The sequence below is a fragment of the Salmo trutta genome, chromosome 31 (genome assembly GCF_901001165.1).
Source record: "Salmo trutta chromosome 31, fSalTru1.1, whole genome shotgun sequence".
In the NCBI taxonomy this organism is placed as follows: domain Eukaryota; kingdom Metazoa; phylum Chordata; class Actinopteri; order Salmoniformes; family Salmonidae; genus Salmo; species Salmo trutta.
This window is the reverse complement of record NC_042987.1, coordinates 30493459-30518370: the sequence shown is the minus strand read 5'-3', so window position 1 is coordinate 30518370 and position 24912 is coordinate 30493459. Positions and strand designations below refer to the sequence as shown.

At 41.1% G+C, this 24912-nt stretch overlaps 1 protein-coding gene across 2 annotated transcripts; it reads left to right on the top strand.

Moving 5' to 3' along the window:
- The first annotated feature begins 8279 nt into the window (after positions 1-8279).
- On the top strand, positions 8280-13018 carry LOC115169933 (retinol-binding protein 1). Of its 2 annotated transcripts, none has more exons than XM_029726076.1 (4): positions 8280-8387; positions 9679-9857; positions 11467-11568; positions 12397-13018. In XM_029726076.1, the coding sequence occupies exons 1-4, from the start codon at positions 8324-8326 to the stop codon at positions 12445-12447; spliced, it is 396 nt and encodes a 131-aa protein (XP_029581936.1). In that variant the 5' UTR covers positions 8280-8323; the 3' UTR covers positions 12448-13018. The 2 variants fall into 2 exon arrangements, with proteins under 2 accessions (XP_029581936.1, XP_029581935.1); XM_029726075.1 differs by lacking the exon at positions 8280-8387 and adding an exon at positions 8396-8756.
- The last annotated feature ends 11894 nt before the right edge of the window (positions 13019-24912 follow it).

Genomic DNA, 24912 nt, shown 5'->3' with positions numbered 1-24912 from the left:
TCCTTCCAGTTTGCTGCCAATGACTGGAACGAATTGCAAAAATCACTGAAGCTGGAGACTTATATTTCCCTCACTAACTTTAAACATCAGCTATCTGAGCAGCTAACCGATCGCTGCAGCTGTACATAGCCCATCTGTAAATAGCCCACCCAATCTACCTACCTCATCCCCATATTGTTTTTATTTACTTTTCTGCTCTTTTGCACACCAGTATTTCTACTTGCACATCATCATCTGCTCATCTATCACTCGAGTGTTAATTTGCTAAATTGTAACTACTTCGCTACTATGGCCTATTTTTTGCCTTTTGCACACACTGTATATAGACTTTTTTCCCCTTCTATTGTGTTACTGACTGTACGCTTGTTTATTCCATGTGTAACTCTGTGTTGTTGTTTGTGTTGCACTGCTTTGCTTTATCTTGGCCAGGTCGCAGTTGGAAATGAGAACTCGTTCTCAACTAGCTTACCTGGTTAAATAAAGGTGAAATAAAACAATTATTTCCTTTTCATCAGTGGTACTGTAACTCTGTTTCAGGGCGGCCGGGTGCTCCTTTGATGAACATGTTTTAGGTGTATTAGATGTCTACTGTAAACTGTCTACTGTAAACTGTTCGCTGCTCTGGCACCCCAATGGTGGAACAAGCTCCCTCACGACGCCAGGACAGCGGAGTCAATCACCACCTTCCGGAGACACCTGAAACCCCACCTCTTTAAGGAATACCTGGGATACGATTAAGTAATCCTTCTAACCCTCCCCCCAAAAAAGATATAGATGTACTATTGTAAAGTGGTTGTTCCACTGGATATCATAAGGTGAATGCACCAATTTGTAAGTCGCTCGGGATAAGAGCGTCTGCTAAATGGCGTAAATGTAACGTAAATGTACTACACTGTATTATATGTAGTGGGCTTTGCGATTGGTGCCTTAATCTCTGATGATGCGCCGGACTGAAAACTGGCGGTGAACTTGACCAGTATGAAGGAGGGTTTCAGCAGAGTGAAAGTGTGGGTGAGAGAGGTAAAGAATGAAAAGGAAATGCACAGGCAACAGAAGATGTGACAGATGGTTATTGTGCCCAGTGTATCTGAGTCATCATAGCCATCTTGGTAGAAAGCTTTACAAGTACAGTGGCTTGCAAAAGTATTCACCCCCTTGGCATTTTTCCTATTTTGTTGCCTCACAACCTGGAATGAAAATGTATTTTGGGGGGGTTGTATCTTTTGATTTAATTAAACAACATGCCACTTTGAAGATACCAAAATATGTTTTATTGTGAAACAAACAAGAAATAAAACAAAACTTCAGCGTGCATAACTATTCACCCCCCCCCCCAAAGTCAATACTTTGTAGAGCCACCTTTTGCAGCAATTACAGCTGCAAGTCTCTTGGGGCATGTCTCTATAAGCTTGGCACATCTAGCCACTGGGATTTTTGCCCATTTTTCAAGGCAAAACTGCTCCAACTCCTTCAAATTGGATGGGTTCCACTGGTGTACAGCAATCTTTAAGTCATACCACAGATACTCAATTGGATTGAGGTCTGGGCTTTGACTTGGCCATTCCAAGACATGTAAATGTTTCACCTTAAACCACTCAAATGTTGCTTTAGCAGTATGCTTAGGGTCAACCTCCGTCCCAGTCTCAAATCTCTGGAAGACTGAAACAGGTTTCCCTCAAGAATTTCCCTGTATTTAGCGCCATCCATCATTCCTTCAATTCTTACCTGTTTCCCAGTCCCTGCCGATGAAAAACATCCCCACAAGCTACATTTTAGTCTCATCTAACCAGAGTACCTTTTTCCATATGTTTGGAGAGTCTCCCACATGCCTTTTGGTGAACACCAAACGTGTTTGCTTATTTTTTTCTTTAAGCAATGGCTTTTTTCTGGCCACTCTTCCGTAAAGCCCAGCTCTGTGGAGTGTACGGCTTAAAGTGGTCCTATGGACAAGATACTCCAATCTCCGCCATGGAGGTCTGCAGCTCCTTCAGGGTTATCTTTGGTCTCTTTGTTGCCTCTCTGATATATGCCCTCCTTGCCTGGTCCGTGAGTTTTGGTGGGCGGCCCTCTCTTGGCAGGTTTGTTGTGGTGCCATATTCTTTCCATTTTTTAATAATGGATTTAATGGAGCTCTGTGGGATGTGTCACACCCTAACCATAGAAAGCCCTCTGGGTTCTCTGGTGTATAGGTCAGAGCATGACTAGGGGGTTTCTAGCGTTTGTATTTCTATGTTGGTGGTTGGTATGGTTCCCAATTAGAGGCAGCTGGTAATCGTTACCTCTAATTGGATCATATTTAGGTAGCCATTTTTCCCCCCTGCGTTTGTGGGATATTGTTTGTGTTAGTGTTTTGTGCACTACGGCTTAAAAAACACTTAAACAAAACAAACAATGAAAACAGTCCAATAAGGTGCACAGACTATACTGGAAACAACCACCCACAAACACAAGTGAAAACACACAACTAAATATGGCCTCCAATCAGAGATAACAACAACCAGCTGCCTCTAATTGGAGGTCATTGACAAAACTAACATAGAAATAGACTAGCTAGATAAACACATAGAAATAGATCATCTAGAACATAAACCAAAAACCCTGAAACACACAAACCAAACACCCCCTGCCATGCCCTGACCAAACTACAATAACAAATAACCCCTTTTACTGGTCAGGACGTGACAGTACCCCCCCCCCCCCCCCCCCAAAAGGTGCAGACCCCGAATGCATCTAAACAGAAAAACCCCACAAAAATAACTCCAAACTTAAAGGGAGGGAAGGGAGGGTGGCCACCGTCAACGACGGCTCCCGTGCTACACCCCCCCTCCCCAATCCTCCAACCACGGAGGTGGCTCTGGCTCCGGCCTTAGTCCCCATTCTAACCTGCCCACCCCCACTGAAGGCTCAGGGCTGTAGACCACTGCTGAAGGCTCTGGGCTGAGGTGCGTCGCTGGAGACCTCGGGCTGAGGTGCGTCGCTGGAGACCTCGGGCTGAGGTGTGTCGCTGGAGACCTCGGGCTGAGGTGCGTCGCTGGAGACCTCGGGTTGAGGTGCGTCGCTGGAGACCTCGGGCTGAGGTGCGTGGCTGAAGACCTCGGGCTGAGGTGCATCGCTGGAGACCTCGGGCTGAGGTGCGTCGCTGCAGGCGCCGGACTGTGGGCCGTCTGCAGGCGCCGGACTGTGGGCCGTCTCTGTCTGTTCCGGACTGTGGGCCGTCTCTGCCGGTTCCGGACTGTGGGCCGCCTCTGTCAGTTCCGGACTGTGGGCCGCCTCTGTCGGTTCCGGACTGTGGGACGTCTGTCGGTTCCGGACTGTGGGACGTCTCTGTCAGTTCCGGACTGTGGGACGTCGCCGGAAGCTCAGGATGGGGGACTGTCGCCGGAAGCTCTGGACGGGGAACTGTCGCCGGAAGCTCTGGACGGGGAACTGTCGCCGCAAGCTCTGGACGGGGACTGCGCACTGTAAGCCTGATGCGTGGGGCTGGCTTAGGAGGCGCCAGACTAGTAACCCGCACCACAGGGCTAGTGCGAGGAGCAGGAACAGGACGTACTGGGCAGGGCAGGCGCACTAGAGGCCTGATGCGTGGGGCTGGCTTTGGAGGCGCCAGACTATTGACACGCACCACAGGGCTAGTGCGAGGAGCAGGAACAGGACGTACTGGGCTGGGCAGGCGCACTAGAGACCTGATGCGTGGGGTTGGCTTTGGAGGCGCCAGACTGGTAATACACACCTCAAGGCTAGTGCGGAGAGCAGGAACAGGACGTACTGGACTGGGCAGGCGCACTGGAGGCCTGATGCGTGGGACTGGCTTTGGAGGCGCCAGACTAGTAACACGCACCTCAAGGCTAGTGCGGAGAGCAGGAACAGGACGTACTGGACTGGCAAGGCGCACTGGAGGCCTGATGCGTGGGACTGGCTTTGGAGGTGCCAGACTAGTAACACGTACCTCAAGGCTAGTGCGGGGAACAGGACGTACCGGACTGGGCTGACGCACTGGAGGAAGAGTACGAGGAGCAGGAACAGGATACACTGGGCCATGAACCCTCACCGGCGGTCTGATGCTTGCAACTTGCATCACCGGTCCTGGCTCAATGCTGGCTCTAGCATGACACCTGTGAGGAGCTTTCACCAAGCGCACCGGGCTGTGTACGCGTATTGGCGATTGTACAATATTCAAGCAATGTTTACACACAAATTGATATAACTTGTACATTCCAATCTGCACTTAGGAGTATAAAAATTACTTCAGTTATATGAATTTGTGTTGTACATGTAGCCCCCACCCAACAAGAAAATTGGTCACCAAAAAAAGATCAATGTAAGAAGATAGTGATCACATAACTTAGAAAACTGGATCTAAAAAAGAACAGTATTGCTATTAGTCAGATTCATGAATTGTAGTGTCCAATAATTTTTTTAACTATTCAAGTCACAGCTGATTTCACTTTGTATCTGAATAGTCCACTCTTACCTTTTGTATTGACTGCTTATGTCCAGGGGATTTCAAAAGTTAGTGGCATGGTGATTACTCATGTAAGCCCCTGAAAGTCCCATATTGAATTAAATGGATTATGGGATGTAATCAGAATGCTCGGGGTTAGTTGCGTTGTACAGTGGGACTAGGGTTGCAAAGGGAGGGTATATTCCTGCACTGTAAAAAATCAATATGTTGATTCAACATACCATTGAAAGGCAACATGCTGCAAAAGGATAGTGAGTTTTCTCAACAGTTGGGCATAAATCTGAACATGTACATTCTTAAGTTTAATTGTATGTTCACTCAACTTTGAATTTTAGGTTGAGTGAACATACAATTCAACTTGAGAATTTATTATACCTTATCTGCATATTTCCCAGCATGCCTTGCTTTTTGTTTGAATTATAGTTGCCAGTGTTATGATATGGGAGGAAGGTTAGTGATACACTTCCACACTCCAGGTGGCAGCACCAACTGGGTGAGGGCTGTGTTCTTCCAGGAAGCCTTGATAATTCCTCAGGTGCAAGCGATCAAGATGATTGTGACTCAGTGTGCGAGAGGTGACAGGAAACCTATCAGCCGGACTTTTGTTTGTTTCTATGTGTTAGTTAACCTCTTTAGTTGGGCATGCCTTTTTGTAGTTTGGTTTTTGTACAGATTTATTTTGTCACCATGAACATATGAATAATGTGACCAGGTGCATTCAACACCTGGTCACACGCTTAAGTCTCACATTTATGCACACATCAAATAAGGTTACAGACTATGTAGCTTGGCCTAAGACCCCTCGACATAATGAGTGCAGCAAAATCAGGCTAGTTATTGGTTTCGTAACACCCTCATGACTATCAGTTAGTGGCAGAGTAGAGCTGTCAAAGTAGAGCTGTCAAAGTTTATGCGAGTGACATGTTAATTGGCTTACATTTTTTTGACAGCCACAAAGGTATATGCCTCTTCTATTTCTATAATTTATCTACTTAAAATGTGATTTTAACCCTAACTTTAACCCTAACCTTAAATTAATACACTGAACAAAAATATAAATGCAACATGCTACAATTTCAAAGATTTACGGTTCATATAAGGAAATCAGTCAATTGAAGTAAATTCATTCTGCCATAACTTATTTATTTCACATGACTGGGAATACAGATATGCATAGGTTGGTCACAGATACCTTCAAAAAAAGGTAGGGTCGTGGATCAGAATACTAGTAAATATCTGATGTGACCACCATTTGCCTCATGCATCTCCTTCGCATAGAGTTGATCTGGCTGTGGATTGTGGCCTGTGGAATGTTGTCCCACTCTTCAATGACTGTGCGAAGTTGCTGGATATTGGTGGGAACTAGAACACGCTGTCGTACAAGTCGATCTAGGGCATCCCAAACATGCTCAATGAGTGACATGTCTAGTTAGTATGCAGGCCATGGAAGAACTGGGACATTTTCATCTTCCAGGAATTGCTTACAGATCCTTGCGACATGGGGCCATGCATTATCATGCTGAAACATGAGGTGATGGTCCAAACACACCAAGAAAGTCGTGAATAGGGCACGGCAATAGCTTTTCCCCCTAAGGAGACTGAAAAGATTTGGCATGGGTCCCCATATCCTCAAAAAGTTCTACATCTGCACCATTGAGTGTGTCCTGACCGGTTGCATCACTGCCTGGTATGGCCACTGCTCGGCATCCAACCATGAGGCGCTAGAGGGTAGTGCATGCGTACAGCCCAGTACATCACTTTGATTTGATTTGTCACGTACACAGTTTACAGCATGTATAAAAGGTGCAGTGAAATGCTTGCGTGTTAGCTCCCTCAACATTGCAGTACAATAATCAGTATCAATAATAAAAAGTCAAATAAAAAATATCAAATCATTAGAAGGTAGCACTGAATGAAAAGTAATAAACAGATATGTACAGAATGCGATGTACAGTATAGATGATGAATGTGCTATGTCAAGTATAACTGTATTTACAAATATAAAGTGGATAGTGTATTGGTCACGCAGTTAAATAAATAAATAGCGGTGTTGAGTGTGTGTGTGTCTGTGTGTGTATAGAGTCGGTGTAAATAGTCTCCAATGTTCCGATACCACTTGCCAGATGGTAACGGAGTGAACAGTCCGTGGCTTTGGTGACTGGAGTCCTTGACGATCATCCAGGCCTTCCTCATACACCGCCTGGTGTAAATGTCCTTAAGGGCCGTCCGCACCACCCTCTGTAGAGCCTTGCGGTTGAGGGGGGTGCAGTTGCCATACCAGGCGGTGATACAGCCGGTCAAGATGCTTTCGATGGTGCAGTTGTAGAACTTCTTGAGGATCTGAGGGCCCATGCCAAATTTCTTCAGTCGCCTGAGTTTGAAGAGCCGCTGTTGCGCCTTCTTTACCACGGTGTCTGTGTGATTGGTCCATGTCAGGTCCTCTATGATGTGCATGAAAAGGAACGTGAAACCTTTGACCCTCTCCACTATAGCCCATCTATGCAGATGGGGGCATGCACATGCCCTTGTTTCCTATAGTCCACGATCAGCTCCTTGGTTTTGAGGGATGTTGAGGGAGCGGCTGTTTTCCTGGTAACCCCTCTGCCAGGGCTCTAACCTCCTTCCTGTAGGCTGTCTCGTTGGCGTCGGCAATCAGGCCCACCAGCGTTGTATCGTCGGCAAACGTAATGATGGTGTTGGAGTCGTGTGTACAGGGAGTACAGTAGGGGGCTGAGCACACACCCCTGGGGGCCTCCATGTTGAGAGTCAGCGTGGCGGAGTTGTTGTCGCCTACCCTCCTCAATTGGGGTCTGCCTGTCAGGAGGTCCAGGATCCAGGGCCCTGAGCTTAATGATGAGCTTGGCGGGGACTATGCTATTGGAAGCTAAGCGCTAGTCAATAAACAGCATTCTCACGTAGGTATTCCTCAACCAGGTGAGATAGGGCAGTGCAATGGCGATTGCATCGTCCGTGAATCTGTTGGATCGGTATGCAAATTGTAATGGGTCCAGAGTATCAGGTAAGGTGGAGCTGATATGGTCCTTAACCAGCCGCTCAAAGCATTTCATGTTGACAGAGATGAGAGCTGCAGAGCGATAATCATTTAGGCAGGTTACCTTTGTTTGCTTGCGTACAGGGACAATGGTATACATCTTGAAGCATGTGGGGAAACTATTACATTTTCTCTCCACACCATGGCAAAATTAGTAGAATTCCATGAAATTCGTTTTAAAACTGCAACGTTTTGAATTGCAGAAAATGTACTTTACCACTTCACAAAACACACTGGCACAGTCGTTAATTCATTGTATATTCTATGTTGGTTCAACGTAATTTCATTGAAATTATGTGGAAACAACGTGTATTCAACTAGTGTGCGCCCAGTGGGAAAAGAATCCACTGCCAAGAGTGGGTGGCACCAACCAAATATCACTTAGGGCCCCCATTTATTTTATCTTTATTTAACTAGGCAAGTCAGTTAAGAACAACTTCTTATTTCCAATGACTGCCTTGTTCAGGGGCAGAACGACAGATTTTTACCTTGTCAGCTCAGCTTCAATCTTGCAACCTTTGGGTTACTAGTCCAACGCTCTAACCAGTAGGCTACCTGTCGCCCTATAAGGCTAGGCGCCTCTCATGGAACAGATGGATTTTCCATTTTATTTACTTTGTCATAATAAATAATGCCACGTGGTGAAGAATAAATAAGTAGCCTAAATATTTGAAGAAATTCTTGTCGTCTTTGAGTCAGCAGGAGACCGATTTTGCATCTCTATTCTTCCTCTCAATGTAAGCAGGTACCTCTATTCTGGCAGAACACATTGAGCTCTTCATTACCCATTCTATATCCTTCTCCATTTGATGTCACACTGGGTGACTCAGAGCTGTCAGAGCAGTCGCCCACAACAGCGAGAAGTACTTTCAAGTAAGCACTCTCGAAATAGCTCATGCGTTAATTGTTAATTGGTGTTGGCTCTTCACCCAAATGCAGTTTGGACAGGGACGCATAGGTTGGATTGGGGGTGCGATGAGGTAGTGGCTCAGCGACAGAGGCAGGGAATGAATTAGCGGAGTTCCAATTCTTTTAAAAAGTAATCGGATTAAAGTGGTTCTGGTTAAAATTGGAGGTACGGACAGCGGTCCGACATTCGATCGCAAATTAACAGCGGTATCGGATCTCCTTTTCACTGGAAATAAGGAAACTAGAAACACACAGCCAATATGCCAGTTGACCTGAATGGGTATTGGAAAATGATATCCAATGACAACTTTGAGGAGTACATGAAAGCCCTCGGTGAGTTGTTCCAGCATCTTTCATGGAGTTGTGGTGTGCGGGGACTCCAACGTGGATGATGCTCGAAGATACTGGCACTGCAGCCAATATTTGCGCTCTAGGCATCAATCAAAACCTAAACCAGGTTTATAGCTAACATTACCACACTGAATATATTGACAAATAGAGGGCTATAGCTGAAAGTTGGTTTATGAGCACTGGTAGATACTTACTGTTACTGACATATTTGTTTTTTTAAATGATATTTTCAAAGGATGTCCAAAAAGAGGACAGGATTTACTGAGTTGGATCCAGTTCTAGGTTGGATCCAGTTCTAGGTTGGATCCAGTTCTAGGTTGGATTCAGTTCTAGGTTGGATTTAGTTCTAGGTTGGATTCAGTTCTAGGTTGGATCCAGTTCTAGGTTGGATTCAGTTCTAGGTTGGATCCAGTTCTAGGTTGGATCCAGTTCTAGGTTGGATTCAGTTCTAGGTTGAATCCAGTTCTAGGTTGGATCCAGTTCTAGGTTGGATCCAGTTCTAGGTTGGATTTAGTTCTAGGTTGGATTCAGTTCTAGGTTGGATTCAGTTCTAGGTTGGATTCAGTTCTAGGTTGAATCCAGTTCTAGGTTGGATCCAGTTCTAGGTTGGATCCAGTTTTAGGTTGGATTCAGTTCTAGGTTGAATCCAGTTCTAGGTTGGATCCAGTTCTAGGTTGGATTCAGTTCTAGGTTGGATCCAGTTCTAGGTTGGATCCAGTTCTAGGTTGGATCCAGTTCTAGGTTAGATCCAGTTCTAGGTTGGATCCTACTGAATAGTGCCTATTTCTCACTTAAAGCATAGTTTTTTAAAGGGGTAGGAGAGAAAGAGTGCGATGTTTGGGGAGCCTTACTGGTCATTAGTATTAAACTCTCTTCTTTCCTTGGGTACACATTCATCGCACAGATGTAAATGTTGCCATTAGGAAAATTGCCAACTTGTTGAAGACCGACAAAGACATCAGTGTTGATGGTGATCACATGGTCATCAAGACCCTCAGTACCTTTAAGAACTACAACATGGATTTCCATGTTGGCAAGGAGTTTGAGGAAGATCTCTCAGGGGTGGATGACAGAAAATGCATGGTGAGTCTGTTGTACATTCAAACTACATTTTTATTTGGTCAAAACATCTTTCTGGATATAGACTGCATGAGAACAAAGAGTAAATGTGATGTCTCAGTATGATTTGATCAACCAAATGCCCTCTCAGATCCAAATGGCAGTCTTTATGTGCTTACCCACACATGACTGAATTATAACTGTGAATACAATGGGCTTTGAGTTGACACTGATGGAGAAAAGGTAAATTGCTGCTTCAGAGGGAATCAGCTGAATAAGGCTAAAGAGGGTGGGTATAATTTGTGGAACGTTCCAACAGGAATCTGTTCCAAAAACTTTGTAAGGTACAAGGTTGCCAACAAAAAACGCATACAAGGTAGCATGATCACTTCACCTAGCTAACTAGCTGCCGAATAGGCATCAACTCACCACGTAGCTTATTCTTAATGTTTGTCCATAGGTTACCAGAGTGAGGACAGACATTTTTTGGAATAAACGTGGTGAGTGAACCACTTAATGAAGTGGCCCACTCCCTACCCGGTATCTTATTCTGCCACTATACAACTTTGTATGCGTTGTTTGTTTGCAAACTGGTTATTTACAAAGTTTTTGGAACAGGTTCCTGTTGGAAGGTTCCACAAATTATACCCACCCGACTAAAGACACCTGAGTGCTGGAGAGCACTTATGCCTATAGGGCCAAGCCCAGTTGCACTAAGGTAGCCTGGTTACTCATCTTTTAATGATAATGAATAAAGCAAACACGGAAAACAATACACAAGAACGGCTAAAGACAGGTTAACAGGCTATACTTACAATAATAGCAGTGCTAACGAAACAACCCACAAACACACTCCTAATATATGACTCCCAATCAGGAACAACGATAACCAGCTGTCCCTGATCGGGAGCCACACAGACCAACATAGAAACAGACATCCCAGAACACACATACACAGACTTCTTCTGCTACGTCCTGACCAAAATACTACACAACTACTCCCTCTGCTGGTCAGGACGTGACAATATATAGTCAGAATGACTTAGCACTAGAATTCTCCTGTTGATATGAATATGAACTGGCTTGGTGTAGTGTTTTGAAAATGCTGATGGGTTAAGTGGTCATATCAAAATGGTTGACTCTCTGTGGAGTAGCTGGTTGTGATAACGGTACAGGCACTGCACTGACCTGACCTGTATAGAACTGCATTCTCGTGTTTCTCTTTTTACATTTTTTTAGTTTTTATTGGTATTATTACCTTTATTGTGCATTGTTGGGAAAGAGCTCGCAACTTCTCAACTTAAGCATTTCACTGTTCTGTTTCACACCTGCTGTATCCTGTACATGTGCCAAAAAAAACGTGAAACTTGGTGACTTCAACAACATGGGAAGAAGATCTCGTTCAAGTCCTTTAGCATATTATTTTCTCCATCTTGTAACAGTAAACTCAACAAAAGTTATTTTTGCTCTGCTGAGAAAAGTGTGTGTTTGTTTGCAAGCTTCTGTCTGCATGTGTGTTCCCTGTAAGTTGTTCTACATACGGCCATGCACACTCTGTGTGTGTGTTGATGTGTGGGTCATGCTCCTAACTGACAGTAGAATGCATAATGGTGTCTCTCCTTTCTTCCCGTAGACCACTATCTCATGGGAGGGGGACAAGCTGGTGTGTGTTCAGAAGGGAGAGAAGGAGGGCCGAGGCTGGACCCATTGGGTGGAGGGAGATATGCTTCATCTGGTAAGAGAGTCTATTCATGTCATTTGAATGCAAGTCTACTTCCTCAGTTCCTGATTTAACTTTTTGTCACAACATATCTCAAATCAGGTGATTTAAAAAAATATATATATAGATCGATAGGCTATAGAAAAAAATAGCAGAGATGAAAACTTGCATTGTTTTTGTATGATTCCGTTTTGTTCAAATATAGCTGGTTTCTGGCTTTGGTAACCTCGTAAACAAGATTTGAACAAAAGATGAACCACCGGGGGAAATACTGCATGACTAAATTCATAAACTTTGTGGATAGGATTGGAGTCTAAGGACCCTTAATAGAATTGGCCCTTTTATAGTGCACCCCTGGTCAACCCATACACAAACATTAGTACATTTACTGACCTCTACAATGACTTCATTACCTTGTCATTACCGATTTTCATTGCTATGATTATTGTCATTAAAGCTAAATAAAAGGCATTTGACTGCCAACTTATTGAGTCAAAGGGATTCCAACAGATGTTCACAATCTTTGGCCATTAAACTATTCATTAGCAAAGCGTCTCCCTGGAGTCACTAATCCCCGGATCACTGAACAACAGCGGCCTCTGATGGTTAGAAATACACCTGCAAGTACAACTGTTTTGACTATGGTTATTCTCCATAGAGGAGATTGATTTACTGCAACCATTTTTGATGTCTTCACAGCTGTTTACCTCAATTAATGATGATGATAATGATGATTTATTTCTCTCTCTGCACAAACAAATAAAGAATGAATCAAAGGGATTTATTAAAAATCCAGTTCAATCTCTCGATGGAACATCATTTTACCTTCTGTTCTCTCTGCAGGAGCTGAGAGTTTGTGGAGTTGTGTGCAAGCAGATTTTCCAGAAAACCTAAACCAGCACTGGAACAGAACGGCGCACCCGGCCTGAGAGCGCAAGACAGACATGAACATGACCCGAGCCTGTGACAGAGAACCCCTATTGTAATCATCTGTATGCCCATCCATCCATTCATCCTTTCTTCCTTATTTCCATCCATCCTTTTACATTTAATTCCATCGAGACTGTTACCTTGCCCCACTCAAACTATCCACAACAGGGATGATGTAACAAAAAGGAAAACAACTGTTCATCACTGTACTGTAACTGTCTCAGGGCGGGTGCTCAATTGATTAACATGTTATATGTGTGTGTACGCATTTGCACTGCAGTAGGTGTGGTAGGCTTTGTGATTAGTGCCTCAATCTCTGATGATGCACCGGACTGATAACTGGTGGTGAGCTTGACCACTACCAAGGAAGGTTTCAGTGTAAATTCAACTAATATTTGGGCCATGAGAGAAGCAGTGAAATTAATTCAAACACACAAACTTTGGATGTGTCATATGCGTCGTAATGATCGGACCAAACTGCAGCGGGTATGTGAAACATCTTCTTGATTTATTAAAGAAATGAACACTGAACAAAAGCACGACGAAAACCAGTCCTGTAAGGTACTCTGACTATACATGGAACAACCACCCACAAGACAAAAAACCCTACTTAAATATGGCCTCCAATTAGAAGCAACGATAACCAGCTGCTTCTAATTGGAGGTCGTTCCCAAAACTAACATAGAAATAGACGAACTAGAAAACCCACATAGAAATAGAAAACATAGAACATAAACCAAAAACCCCGAAACACACTAAACAAACACACCCCTGCCACGTCCTGACCAAACTACAATAACAAATAACCCCTTTTACTGGTCAGGACGTGACAGGATGCTACATTTTAGGATGCATAAAGAAATGAAAAATCTGTATAGAAAAGAGTGAAGTAAAGAATACAAATAAATGTAAGAAGATGCAGTGATCACGTATCATGTAACCAGGAAAACTGGATTTGATAAAGACAAATTCATGAAATTGAATGTAAAAAATGTAATAAAAAATTCAAGTCACAGTTTGTCTCTTTGTATCTAAAAAGTCCACTCTTACCTTTGATCATTTAAAAGTACCCTTTCCCAATCCCAGCGACAGACATACCTCTGGAGACAGACAGACAGACAGACCTCTGGAGACAGACAGACATACCTCTGGAGACAGACAGACAGACATGGAGAGAGAAGAAAAAAGGTAATCACTCATATTGACTAAACCAATCAAATCAATAAATTTTAATCTATAAAGCCCAACAGTTATCACAAAGTGCTTTATGTTGTCCATTCTCACAAATTCTGGCTTACATAATCAATCAACCAATCAATGAGCAGCACATTAAGCAATCTATCAAACAGTTATCATCACTTGCCTTCTCATACCTTTTCACTTTGCTTACAGTGGCGATTTTAGCATGTAAATCTTGGTGGGGCAAAAAGAAAAAGTGGGATGCATGCCAGCAAAGCCACTATAACAGTGTCAAACAGTGCCCACAAACTGTTAGGGCCTACATAAAGCTTTCCCAACAGCAGAGTCCCAACACCTTACCACCACTACACCTGGCTATCAGCGGAGTCTTGTCTGGCAGCAAAACAGTTCATTCAGCCTCATTTACTGCCTTTTAAAAAAACATAGCTGATATGGCTGACTTGCTTAAACAAATGTGGTTTCTAATGACAATTGAGATGTACAAACTATGGCATAAGGGGACGACATATAATATCCAACAAGTAATCAAACAATTCCACAACAACTACCTAATACACACAAATCTAAAGGGATGGAATAAGAATATGTACACATAAATATATGGATGAGCGATGGCCGAGCGGCATAGGCAAGGTACAATAGATGGTATAAGGTACAGTATATACATATGATATGAGTAATGTAAGATATGTTAACATTATTAAAGTGCCATTGTTTAAAGTGACTAGTGATCCATTTATTAAAGTGGCCAGTGATTTGAGTCTCTATGTAGGCAGCAGCCTCTCTGAGTTAGTGATTGCTGTTTAGCAAGTCTGATGGCCTTGAGATAAAAGCTGTTTTTCAGTCTCTCAGTCCCAGCTTTGATGCGTGGTCAACAGTCAATATAACTATTTGTTCAGCACTTTTGAAATGTACAGCGATAGGATTCCGAACATGGGCCGTTCTTACAGTGTACTCCCTGTACAACAAGTCAGAACCGTAGGATAAATAAAGGAGGCATATAAACAGACAATGAAAGCTCTTACAATATTCAATGATTACATTTCTCTAAAACAGAATATAGACTACATGTGCACCACCAAGTTAGAACAGTAGGTGAAATTAAGAGGTGAAAATAGACCAAATTATTAGGGTGAGGCACATTGAATGCTGTTCGGGTCTTTGCCTGTCAAAAAAGATACACGTCATATAACACTATTTGACGCGTTAAATAATCTTTTAATTTGACTCGTCAAATAACACAATTCTATAATAGAATGTTGTGTGTTCTGAATTTGCACGTGCAAGCCAAGCGCCACCACTACTACCAGTAGCACTGTCAAAGCTGTACCAAAAAAGTTGGTAAACAAGCACACACCGGGCCATGAACGATGTGTTTACAATACTGCGTTGGTGAAAATAGACCAAATTATTAGGGTGAGGCACATGGGCTATTAACAGCTTACTACACAACATGCACTTAGTATTACTTTCTTAGCTACAGTATACATATCTCCCTGGCATATTACATCATTTATGCAGCAGCATACAAGATATTTTTGGACTCACCTTCTGAAGGTGGCGCAGCAGTCCTTTGTGGGCAAATTTTGTCATCAGACTTTGCCATTGAAGTCTGGCATTCTCTGGAGAAAAAAAACACATACAGCCACTCCATTGAATAGCAGGCTAACATTAGTGGTTGCTTTGCAGTGCTTGCAGTTAGTTAGCCACTGATTCCTTCCGAACGACTCATTGTTGAATTTGCGATTTCCAACTTGTTGCGTAATGTTTATGTCCAATGGCCGATGAGCACCTATTCGTTTTCTCTATAATTTCTGTTCATTATTTCTCTTCATATGACAAGGATTTAAAGGATTTGCCAGTAGATTGTCGACTTGATTCAGGATGATGACTGCTAGCTAAGACTTTGACATGATCAGTCCAATCAAAGCTTCTGTACATATAACGTGATTTGACGTCATTTTATCTGTGTCCAATGACCTTGAGTCTTCTTGGAAGGGTACTTGTAATATAACTCTATGGCAGGACCCAAAGGGCTGAAATTTTGGATGTCTACCCTTACTAAGCACTTAAACTTGGCAATGATGTAGTGTCCCCATGAGTGACAGAACACTGAGCCAATCACGGCGCAATGCTCCTTTTTTCTGCTGGCTTGCCCCACCACCACAGAAAGCACTGAGCTAGGCTGAAACACCTGCATTTTGGAGCTGCCTTACTCAAGAAAACAAAAAAGAGACCATGTTTGTATGCGGCTTTATTAACTTAATTATATATATTTTATATATATATATATATATATATATATATATATATATATATATATAGACATTGTTTGCAAACTCATATGTGACACGTAAAACAGGCAAGTCCCCCCCCAAAAAACATTAGTTTGAACTGAAAAAAAAAAAAAAAAATATATATATATATATATATATATATATATATTATATATATTTTTTAATGTATTTTATTTCTTTATTTTTTGCAAAAAATGTGGGGCCCTGAATGATTGGTCGCCACTGGCCAGCCTGCTGTCTTCCTCTCCTCCTTTCTAATTTTCATATTCTGTCTTTTTCTCCATCTCTTTCTTTCTTTCCTCTCTCCCTCTTCATTCCCTCTTTAGCTCAAGCTGTCCCTCCATCCTTTTCTCCACCTCATTCCTCAAATTCTCCTTCACAATTTATTTTCCCCTTAACCCCTCCTCCCGTCCCTCCACACTCAATCTTGATCTCTTTTCAAAAGTTTCCCTCGCCTCTCGAGCTTTCATTCTCATCTCTTCCATCCACAACTTGTTTCTCTTCTGCCATCTCTCTTTCCATGTCTTCCTCTCCTCTTCAATTTGATGATCTCCCAATCATCTCCCTCTTCCTCCTCCAGCCACATATATCTAATTTGTGAATGTTGTCTAAGAGAGAGAAAACTGTGATCATAATTGTAGTCATATGTTTATAGCAAAGTTGTGTGAATGCTATAGCATAGCATGCATGCGTACTGCTAAACCCTTCTAGAATATCGCCAGATTTTTACAACCTGATTATGACATATCTTAGTCCCAAATCGCACCCTGGGGGCATGCCATTTAATGTGTCAAGCAGATTACACGTTTTCTTTGCCATTTCCGAAATGCTACCCAAAAGTAGTTCAAACTAATGTTTTAATTTTATTAGCTAAACAAAACTTGTTTAAACAGCGAAACTGTCGCGGAAACCAGCATTGTTTGCATAGCGATGATGAAAAGAACGTCATTTAGGCTGTAATGATCTCCAAAATTCTAATCATTAGGTCATCACACTGTTGATATAGCAACGGACGCTAATAGTTTATCCAATCCCATTGTGACGTAGAGGGACACTATTTGGCCGGGGGACACTATTTGGCATGACAGGCCCTGGTTAAATAAAGGTGAAATAAAAATAAAATACAAGTGTATAACTCTGAGTTGTCATGGTTAGATTAGTCATGTTAACATTGAAATATAATTACAACAATGAATATCTCTATGACAATAGCACTGTGACAAAACAGTGTATGAATATGAAGGGTGACATGGTACTCATGGGTTGTCTTGGAAACCTACTGTAGTGCAAATCTAAAAGTATTGAATAGGTTGCTGGCTCGCCTCTCTAACCTCTAGTCTAGACTACATGCTGCTCCTTACACTACAGTGCATGATGTCACAGTGAGACAAGGGATACGTCCCAAATGGTACCCTATTCCCTATATAGTGCACTATGTTTAACCAGGTAGGTAAGTTGAGAACAAGTTCTCATTTACAACTGCAACCTGGCCAAGATAAAGCAAAGCAGTTCGACACATATAACAACACAGAGTTACACATGGAATAAACAAACATACAGTCAATAATACAGTAGAAAAATAAGTCTATATACAATGTGAGCAAATGAGGTGAGATAAGGGAGGTAAAGGCAATAAATAGGCCATGGTGGCGAAGTAAATACAATATAGCAATTAAAACACTGGAATGGTAGATTTGACAGTAGATGAGTGTGCAAAGTAGAAATACATAATTCATAGACATTCAGAACCATTGAATCAATAGTACTTACATTTTGGCTGCCTCACAAATATGTATTATCATTAGACACCCATATACAAGCAAGTATCCAACCTGTCGGCCTACGTAACGTTATTTTTCTCTATGTAATCAAAAGATGTAATCACGCTGCAGGTGTTTTTGGACAGAATCATGCATTTCCTAAAAACTCATAAACTTCTGACATTATTTGGAGATATTACCAAAACCCAGATTACATCAAATCCAATTAAATGAACGTTTTATCGCTCCCAGAAATGTTGATTTAATGAACACTTACCAATTATTTCATCCAATTATTTACTCCTGATTTAAAGAACTTGCTCTGTATTCAAATGAAAAGGAGGATCATTCCACGAAATAAGTCCCTTTTTCAACTTGGTGAAAATAAATCAGTTTTATTTCCCATAATTTTAACATTCTGTCAACTTCATAAAAAAACATGTTTCCCCACTATATTAAGTTCCAAACAAAGTAACAGGGTTGATGATTTCATCTTAAATCAGCCATAAATCCCCTTGTGACAGGGGGAATGGAAGCGTGTTGTGTGCAACGGGGAGGGGAAATTGAATGCAAGCTACAACAAAAATGTTAAATTGTTAAAACATTTCTAGCATGTCTATCTAATGGTAACAGGGTTGGCGTGTTATGATCAACCCACTCAGTTTTACACCACAAAACACCAGAAAATTACCAAAAAGAAAACAACCAGCTGACCTGCTTTTACACTATGGTTTTAGTATTAGATGGGTTTTTTAAGGAAACGTTTTGCCATGTTAAAACGAGAGTTTAGTTCACATAACAGGTTTGACCTTAAAAGGGACAGGTTTTTATTAACCTCAAAATGAATCACTAATAATAATCTCCAGAAATGACTTTGTCAAAGCAACAAAACAACCATGGCTTTACAATGATGTTGAAAACTTGTTGGGTTAAGTGGGTTAAAGTATTCCTCGAAGTCACATTGGGTGCATAAAGGGACATGCCACTTTAGCAAGTCTTTATCCATATTATTGAATTATACATGTGGTCTATATTAAAGGGCACTTAAATGTAATATAACAGGCCCAATTTGTATGTCAAATATCAAAGAGACTAAATGGACTAATTTTGTGGAACGACCCAGGAAACTCTCAAAAAGGTATAGCGGCCTTCAGCAAATCCTTCTCAATGTAGGGAAAAAAGATGGAGTGCTTGCCTCTTGCTCAGTCTTTCTCTAACTGCCTCTCTCCCACTCTATCCTCATGGCAACCCCTTTATGATGTCATCATCCATGATGACATCACACCAAGCTAACATTTTGGACAGTCTAGATAGATTCATTCTGGATTCTCAGGTCATTGTAAAGTTCCCCTGTTTTCTGATGAAGCTATAACTGTGCTTATGGTTTTGGACAATATGGGTTTTCTTTCTAGAAGAGCAGAAAGGCTCTGTTCTGTTCCAATCAAATCTAGTCAAGTATCCTGACAAATCCAGTGCCATCAGAAAGTATTCACACCCCTTGACTTTTTCCAAATTAAGGATGTGTTACAGCCTGAATTTAAAATGGATTACATTGAGATTTTATGTCACTGGCCTACACACAATGCCCCATAATGTCAAAGTGTAATTCTGTTTTTCGAATTTTTGTAAAAAAAATAAAATAAGAAAAGCTGAAATGTCTTGAGTTATTAAGTATTCAACCCCTTTGTTATGGCAAGCGTAAATAAGTTCAGTAGTAAATTAGATATTTCTGTATTTCATTTTCAATACATTTCAAAAAACATGTTTTCACTTTGTCATTATGGGGTATTGTGTGTAGATGGGTGAGAGAAAATCTATTTAATCCATTTTGAATTCAGGATGTAACAACAAAATGTGGAATAAGTTAATAGGCATGAATACTTTCAGAAGGCACTGTAGGTACTGTGTAGATAAGACCAATAATCCTTAGAGAGGAGATGATATTGCATTCATTTCATATTCCTAAAAGGTAATTGAGTGATTGTAGGTGTCTGGGTGTCTCTGATATCCTCTTATACACGACATACTCTCACCCACTTGTCTTGTCTGCTAGAAGCACTAAATCTCTGCCATAGAAACGTCACCATGACAATGAATACAAACATAAAAGACAGGGTGATGGGTGTATCGCATTACGTTGAGGCAATGAGAGTTATGGGTTGAGATGAGGAAAGTTTTTTTTTAAATTGAGTAATTTTGATGGATGGCTTACTGGTGTGTACACTACCGGGGCAGTCAGTGAGGTAGAACATAGAATGAAACAAAAAATGGCACCAATATTGTCTTACAATGCGCCACACCAGTGATTTTGCCATATTTCTTCTGGTCCATTTTTTGCCTAGTGTCTAACTTGTTCTTGTTTTTTGCACAAAATGATAATTATCTGGCTAATAATGGGGGTCTCAATTAATAAAATGGGCCGTCGTGGGAGTCTCATGGGACAAAAATGGGCCGGTGTGTTAGAAATGCCAGAGCTGATTTCTGGTCCCAGTCCGCCCCTGAAGAGGATTATCAGCAAGCAAAAGCTTTTGCTTTGGCTTTTGTCCTGTTATTTAAGCATGACTTTTTTGTGTGTGTGTGTTTGTAGAAGTTTAATCTCAGAACCCAGAACCAAATCTCACATGCTCTGGCCAGCAGTCAATTACAAGGTGTGTCTAGTAACAGTAGTGCGTATGGTAGATTCAGCACAATTTCAAGAACATGATCTTGTGTGAGTGAGCCTTACTCAAACTTTTCAGTTTTCCATTAGCAGATACTTGGTTTGCACATTTTGAACTTGATCAACCTGCTTGCTCAAAGCTCAACAGCCTGATGTTTGAGCAGAATAAATACAAGGGACATCTGTCCTGTGTGTGTGTGTGTGTGTGTGTGTGTGTGTGTGTGTGTGTGTGTGTGTGTGTGTGTGTGTGTGTGTGTGTGTGTGTGTGTGTGTGTGTGTGTGTGTGTGTGTGTGTGTGTGTGTGTGTACATGCGTGTGTGTGTGTGAGAATTGGCACTATGTATCTCCCAATTTGCCCCCTTTAAAAATGAGAGAGCAATTTTGATGGATAGCTTACTGGTGTGAACACTCCCAGGGCAGTCATTGAGGTAGAACGTAGAATGATACAAAAAATGGCACCAATATTGTCTTACCAGTGATTTTGCCATATTTCCTCTCTCATTAAAGCCAAAAGGATCAGGAGCGGACTGGCCATCTGGTGTCTCTTCCCCCCCATAGCCATAGCATTCAACTATTTTAGCAATAGTACTCTGCCCTCAGCCTTGGCTGATATATAAAAAGACTGGGCCATTGTACACCTTCACATATTTGCCACCATGGCCTATTTATTGCCTTTACCTCCCTTATCTCACCTCATTTGCTCACATTGTATATAGACTTATTTTTCTACTGTATTATTGACTGTATGTTTGTTTTACTCCATGTGTAACTCTGTGTTGTTATATGTGTCGAACTGCTTTGCTCTATCTTGGCCAGGTCGCAGTTGTAAATGAGAACTTGTTCTCAACTTACCTACCTGGTTAAATAAAGGTGAAATAAAATAATAATAATAATAAAATTAAAATAAACGTATGATTCAGTCAAAAGTTAACCATTCCACAGAACCAACATGCCAGCAGACTTCAATGGCAAAGTTGGAGAGCAGTGATAACTTTGAGGATTACATGAAAGCACTGAGGATGATTTTTTTTCTCCATTATCTCCATGGATTACCACTATGGTATATATAATATTTTTCCATCCATCTGCAGAGAAGGATGAGAAAAAATGAAAAATATATTTTATTATCACATACATACACTGCCTGTGCAGTGTGCACTACCACTGCCAATATGCTGTATTGTAACTGTATAGTGTGCCAATGTGCTGTATTGTAACTGTATAGTGTGCCAATGTGCTGTATTGTAACTGTTTAGTGTGCCAATATGCTGTATTGTAACTGTATAGTGTGCCAATGTGCTGTATTGTAACTGTTTAGTGTGCCAATATGCTGTATTGTAACTGTATAGTGTGCCAATATGCTGTATTGCAACTGTATAGTGTGCCAATATGCTGTATTTTAACTGTTTAGTGTGCCAATATGCTGTATTGTAACTGTTTAGTGTGCCAATATGCTGTATTGTAACTGTATAGTGTGCCAATATGCTTTATTGTAACTGTATAGTGTGCCAATATGCTGTATTTTAACTGTTTAGTGTGCCAATATGCTGTATTGTAACTGTTTAGTGTGCCAATATGCTGTATAGTTTTTTTTTTAATGTATTTCACCTTTATTTAACCAGGTGGGCTAGTTGAGAACAAGTTCCAAAACATACAGTCAATAATACATTAGAACAAAAGAAAACAAAAAGTCTATATACAGTGAGTGCAAATGAGGTAAGTTAAGGCAATAAATAGGCCATGGTGGCGAAGTAATTACAATATAGCAATTGTAACTGTATAGAGTGCCAATATGCAGGTCTACTATATATTACATTTAGATACAATCGTCTGCAGTATTAACTGAGATATTCATTTAGGGACCACCTCAATCTGCAGTGTAATATGTAACATGTGTAGTGGTGCAACATTGCATACCGGTATGTTGCTTTCATTACAGTGCCTTCAGAAAGTATTCACACCCCTTGACTTTTTCCGCATTTTGTTGTGTTACTGCCTGAATTTAAAATGGATTCAATTGAGATTTTGTGTCACTGGACTATACACAACAACCCATAATGTCAAAGTGGAATTATGTTTTTAGAAATGTTTAGAAATGTTACAAATAAAAAGCAGAAATGTGTTTGGTTCTAAATAAACAGAGTAAAACTCACGGACGACTAGGGTCACAGAGCTGCATAAGACAAATACATATTTACACAAGCACTGGTATTCCTCCTATGCTGTCTCCTCCTTACACATCTGGACAGCTGATACATCTCTGTTGCTAGACAGGACGTTAGTGATGCCTGTCCTTTCTCACTTCATCTGACCTCGGCCCACATTCCTCACTCCTCCCCAACTCACGGCTGTCTTGTTGACTTATACCAGACTGTGGCCCTTCTCCTTTCCATAGGATACCTGATGTCTAACAATAATATGTTCTGACAGAATGTAAACTTTCTGCATTCCCCTCTCTCCCTCAGTAACATGAATAAGGATATTTCATATTCCCAAGTTTAGAAGTCAGTACCCATCAAATGTCTTGGGTCAATAGTGTTCAACCCCTTTGTTATGGCAAGCCTAAATAAGTTCAGTAGTTAACATTCGCATGGACTCACGCTGTGTCCAATAATAGTGTTTAACATGATTTGTAATTGACTACCTCATCTCTGTACCCAACACGTACAAGTAAGGTGCCACAGTCAAGCAGTGAATTCCAACCACTAATTCCACCACAAAGACCATGGAGTTTTTCCAATGCCTCACAAAGAAGGGCGCCTATTGGTAAATGGGTAAAAAAAAAGCAGACATTGAACATCCCTTTGAGCATGCATGGTGAAGTTATTAATTACACTTTGGAAGATGTATTAATACACCCAGTCACTGCAAAGATACAGGCGTCCTTCATAACTCAGTTGCCGGAGAGAAAGGAAACCGCTCAGGGATTTCACCATGAGGCCACAGTGACTTTAAAACAGTTACGGAGTTTAATGGCTGTGATAGGAAAAATTGATTCATAACATTGTAGTTACTCCACAATATTAACCTAATTGACAGTGTGAAAAGAATGAAGCCTATACAGAATACAATTATTCCAAAACATGCATCCTATAAAGTAAAACTGCTAAAAATGTGGCAAAGAAATAAATAAAAAAACATAATCTCAGATCATTCCATCTAATTCTCATCTTCCTTTTCTGTTTCTTCTTCTTCTTATTATTATTAATATATTTTTCTACTTCAGTGATTACTTATTTTCCTGTCCTCAGACCTTGGATAATAGCCTTTTCCCTTTTGTGTTACAAATGTGTTTTCCTTTATAGAGAGACATTGAAACAACACATTTTTTAAACACTATACTTTTTACTGTATCTTGTGCGAGGCGGACAAACAGTGTGCCCAGAAGGGGGAAAATGCCAACTGTGGGTGGAAGCACTGGATTGAAGAAGACCTTGTGGGTAAGCATTTTTTACTTGAATGATCATGTTCATAATAGTTATACTGTAAGCAATGGCAGTATAGCATCTCTATCCTTAACATTGCAGATAGAAATATTAATGTGGACCTTAAATTATTCCATACTGTGCATGACAGAGAACATGTCACTTCTACTGTATCTGAATGTTATCGAAATGTTGCACCTTCCTCAGGAGCTGATGAACAGCATAGAGATATTGCCACCTGCAGGATATAAGTGGATGTGCAACTTATTTTACAGACTAACAGGAGAACACAATTCCAAGGTAGCATCTCAGTGATTCTTTCCTTCATTTGCACTGATCTAGCAGGACTAGACCTATCCTGTTTCTTCAAAGGGAATGAGATACGCTGAGGAAGATGGCAGCCCAAGCTCCCAATACAAAACTTGATATCTGACCTCAGACAATTTAGATTTATTCTCTGAATTCACAGAAACTGACTTGTGAGGACATAGTCTGCTTGTAGGTGTTTAAAAAGTAAGAAAAAATAATAAAGGACATCTGGATATAAGTTACTGGATTCACCACTTTTTTGTGTCATACTATTTCAAACTCATATCATAACACAAGCAAATCTGAATAAAGCATTGTTTATTGTTCACTCTTTTTAGCCTTATATATGTTATTTTTGTTGGGCAAATCTTTCATAACTCTAATACAATGTTGTGAGTCTTTTCATAGAAATGAATCCGTCATATGTTAGCCTAAAACTTCTCAACGTTGATCATGGGAACCCACTATTATTGCTAAATGTCCCTCCAGTTGATCATTTATTAGACTAATTTGTTTAGCCCAGTGTTTCCTAACCTCTGAGTCATTGACCAGCGTCAGTCTGAGGGACGTGCTGAGATAGTTAATTTACAACTGAGTCAGTTTTACAGTTCTAGTTTTAATGTGAGCGGTCCCCCAAGCTGGAAAAGCCCTGACACAAGAGGGACCATAGCTTGCTGGTCCCAGCTGGCATAAAAAACTTTGAGAAACTACTACCTGATCAAAGACAATCCCATGTGGCCATAGTTGATACACAGCGAAGACTCCTAAACCATATAGGA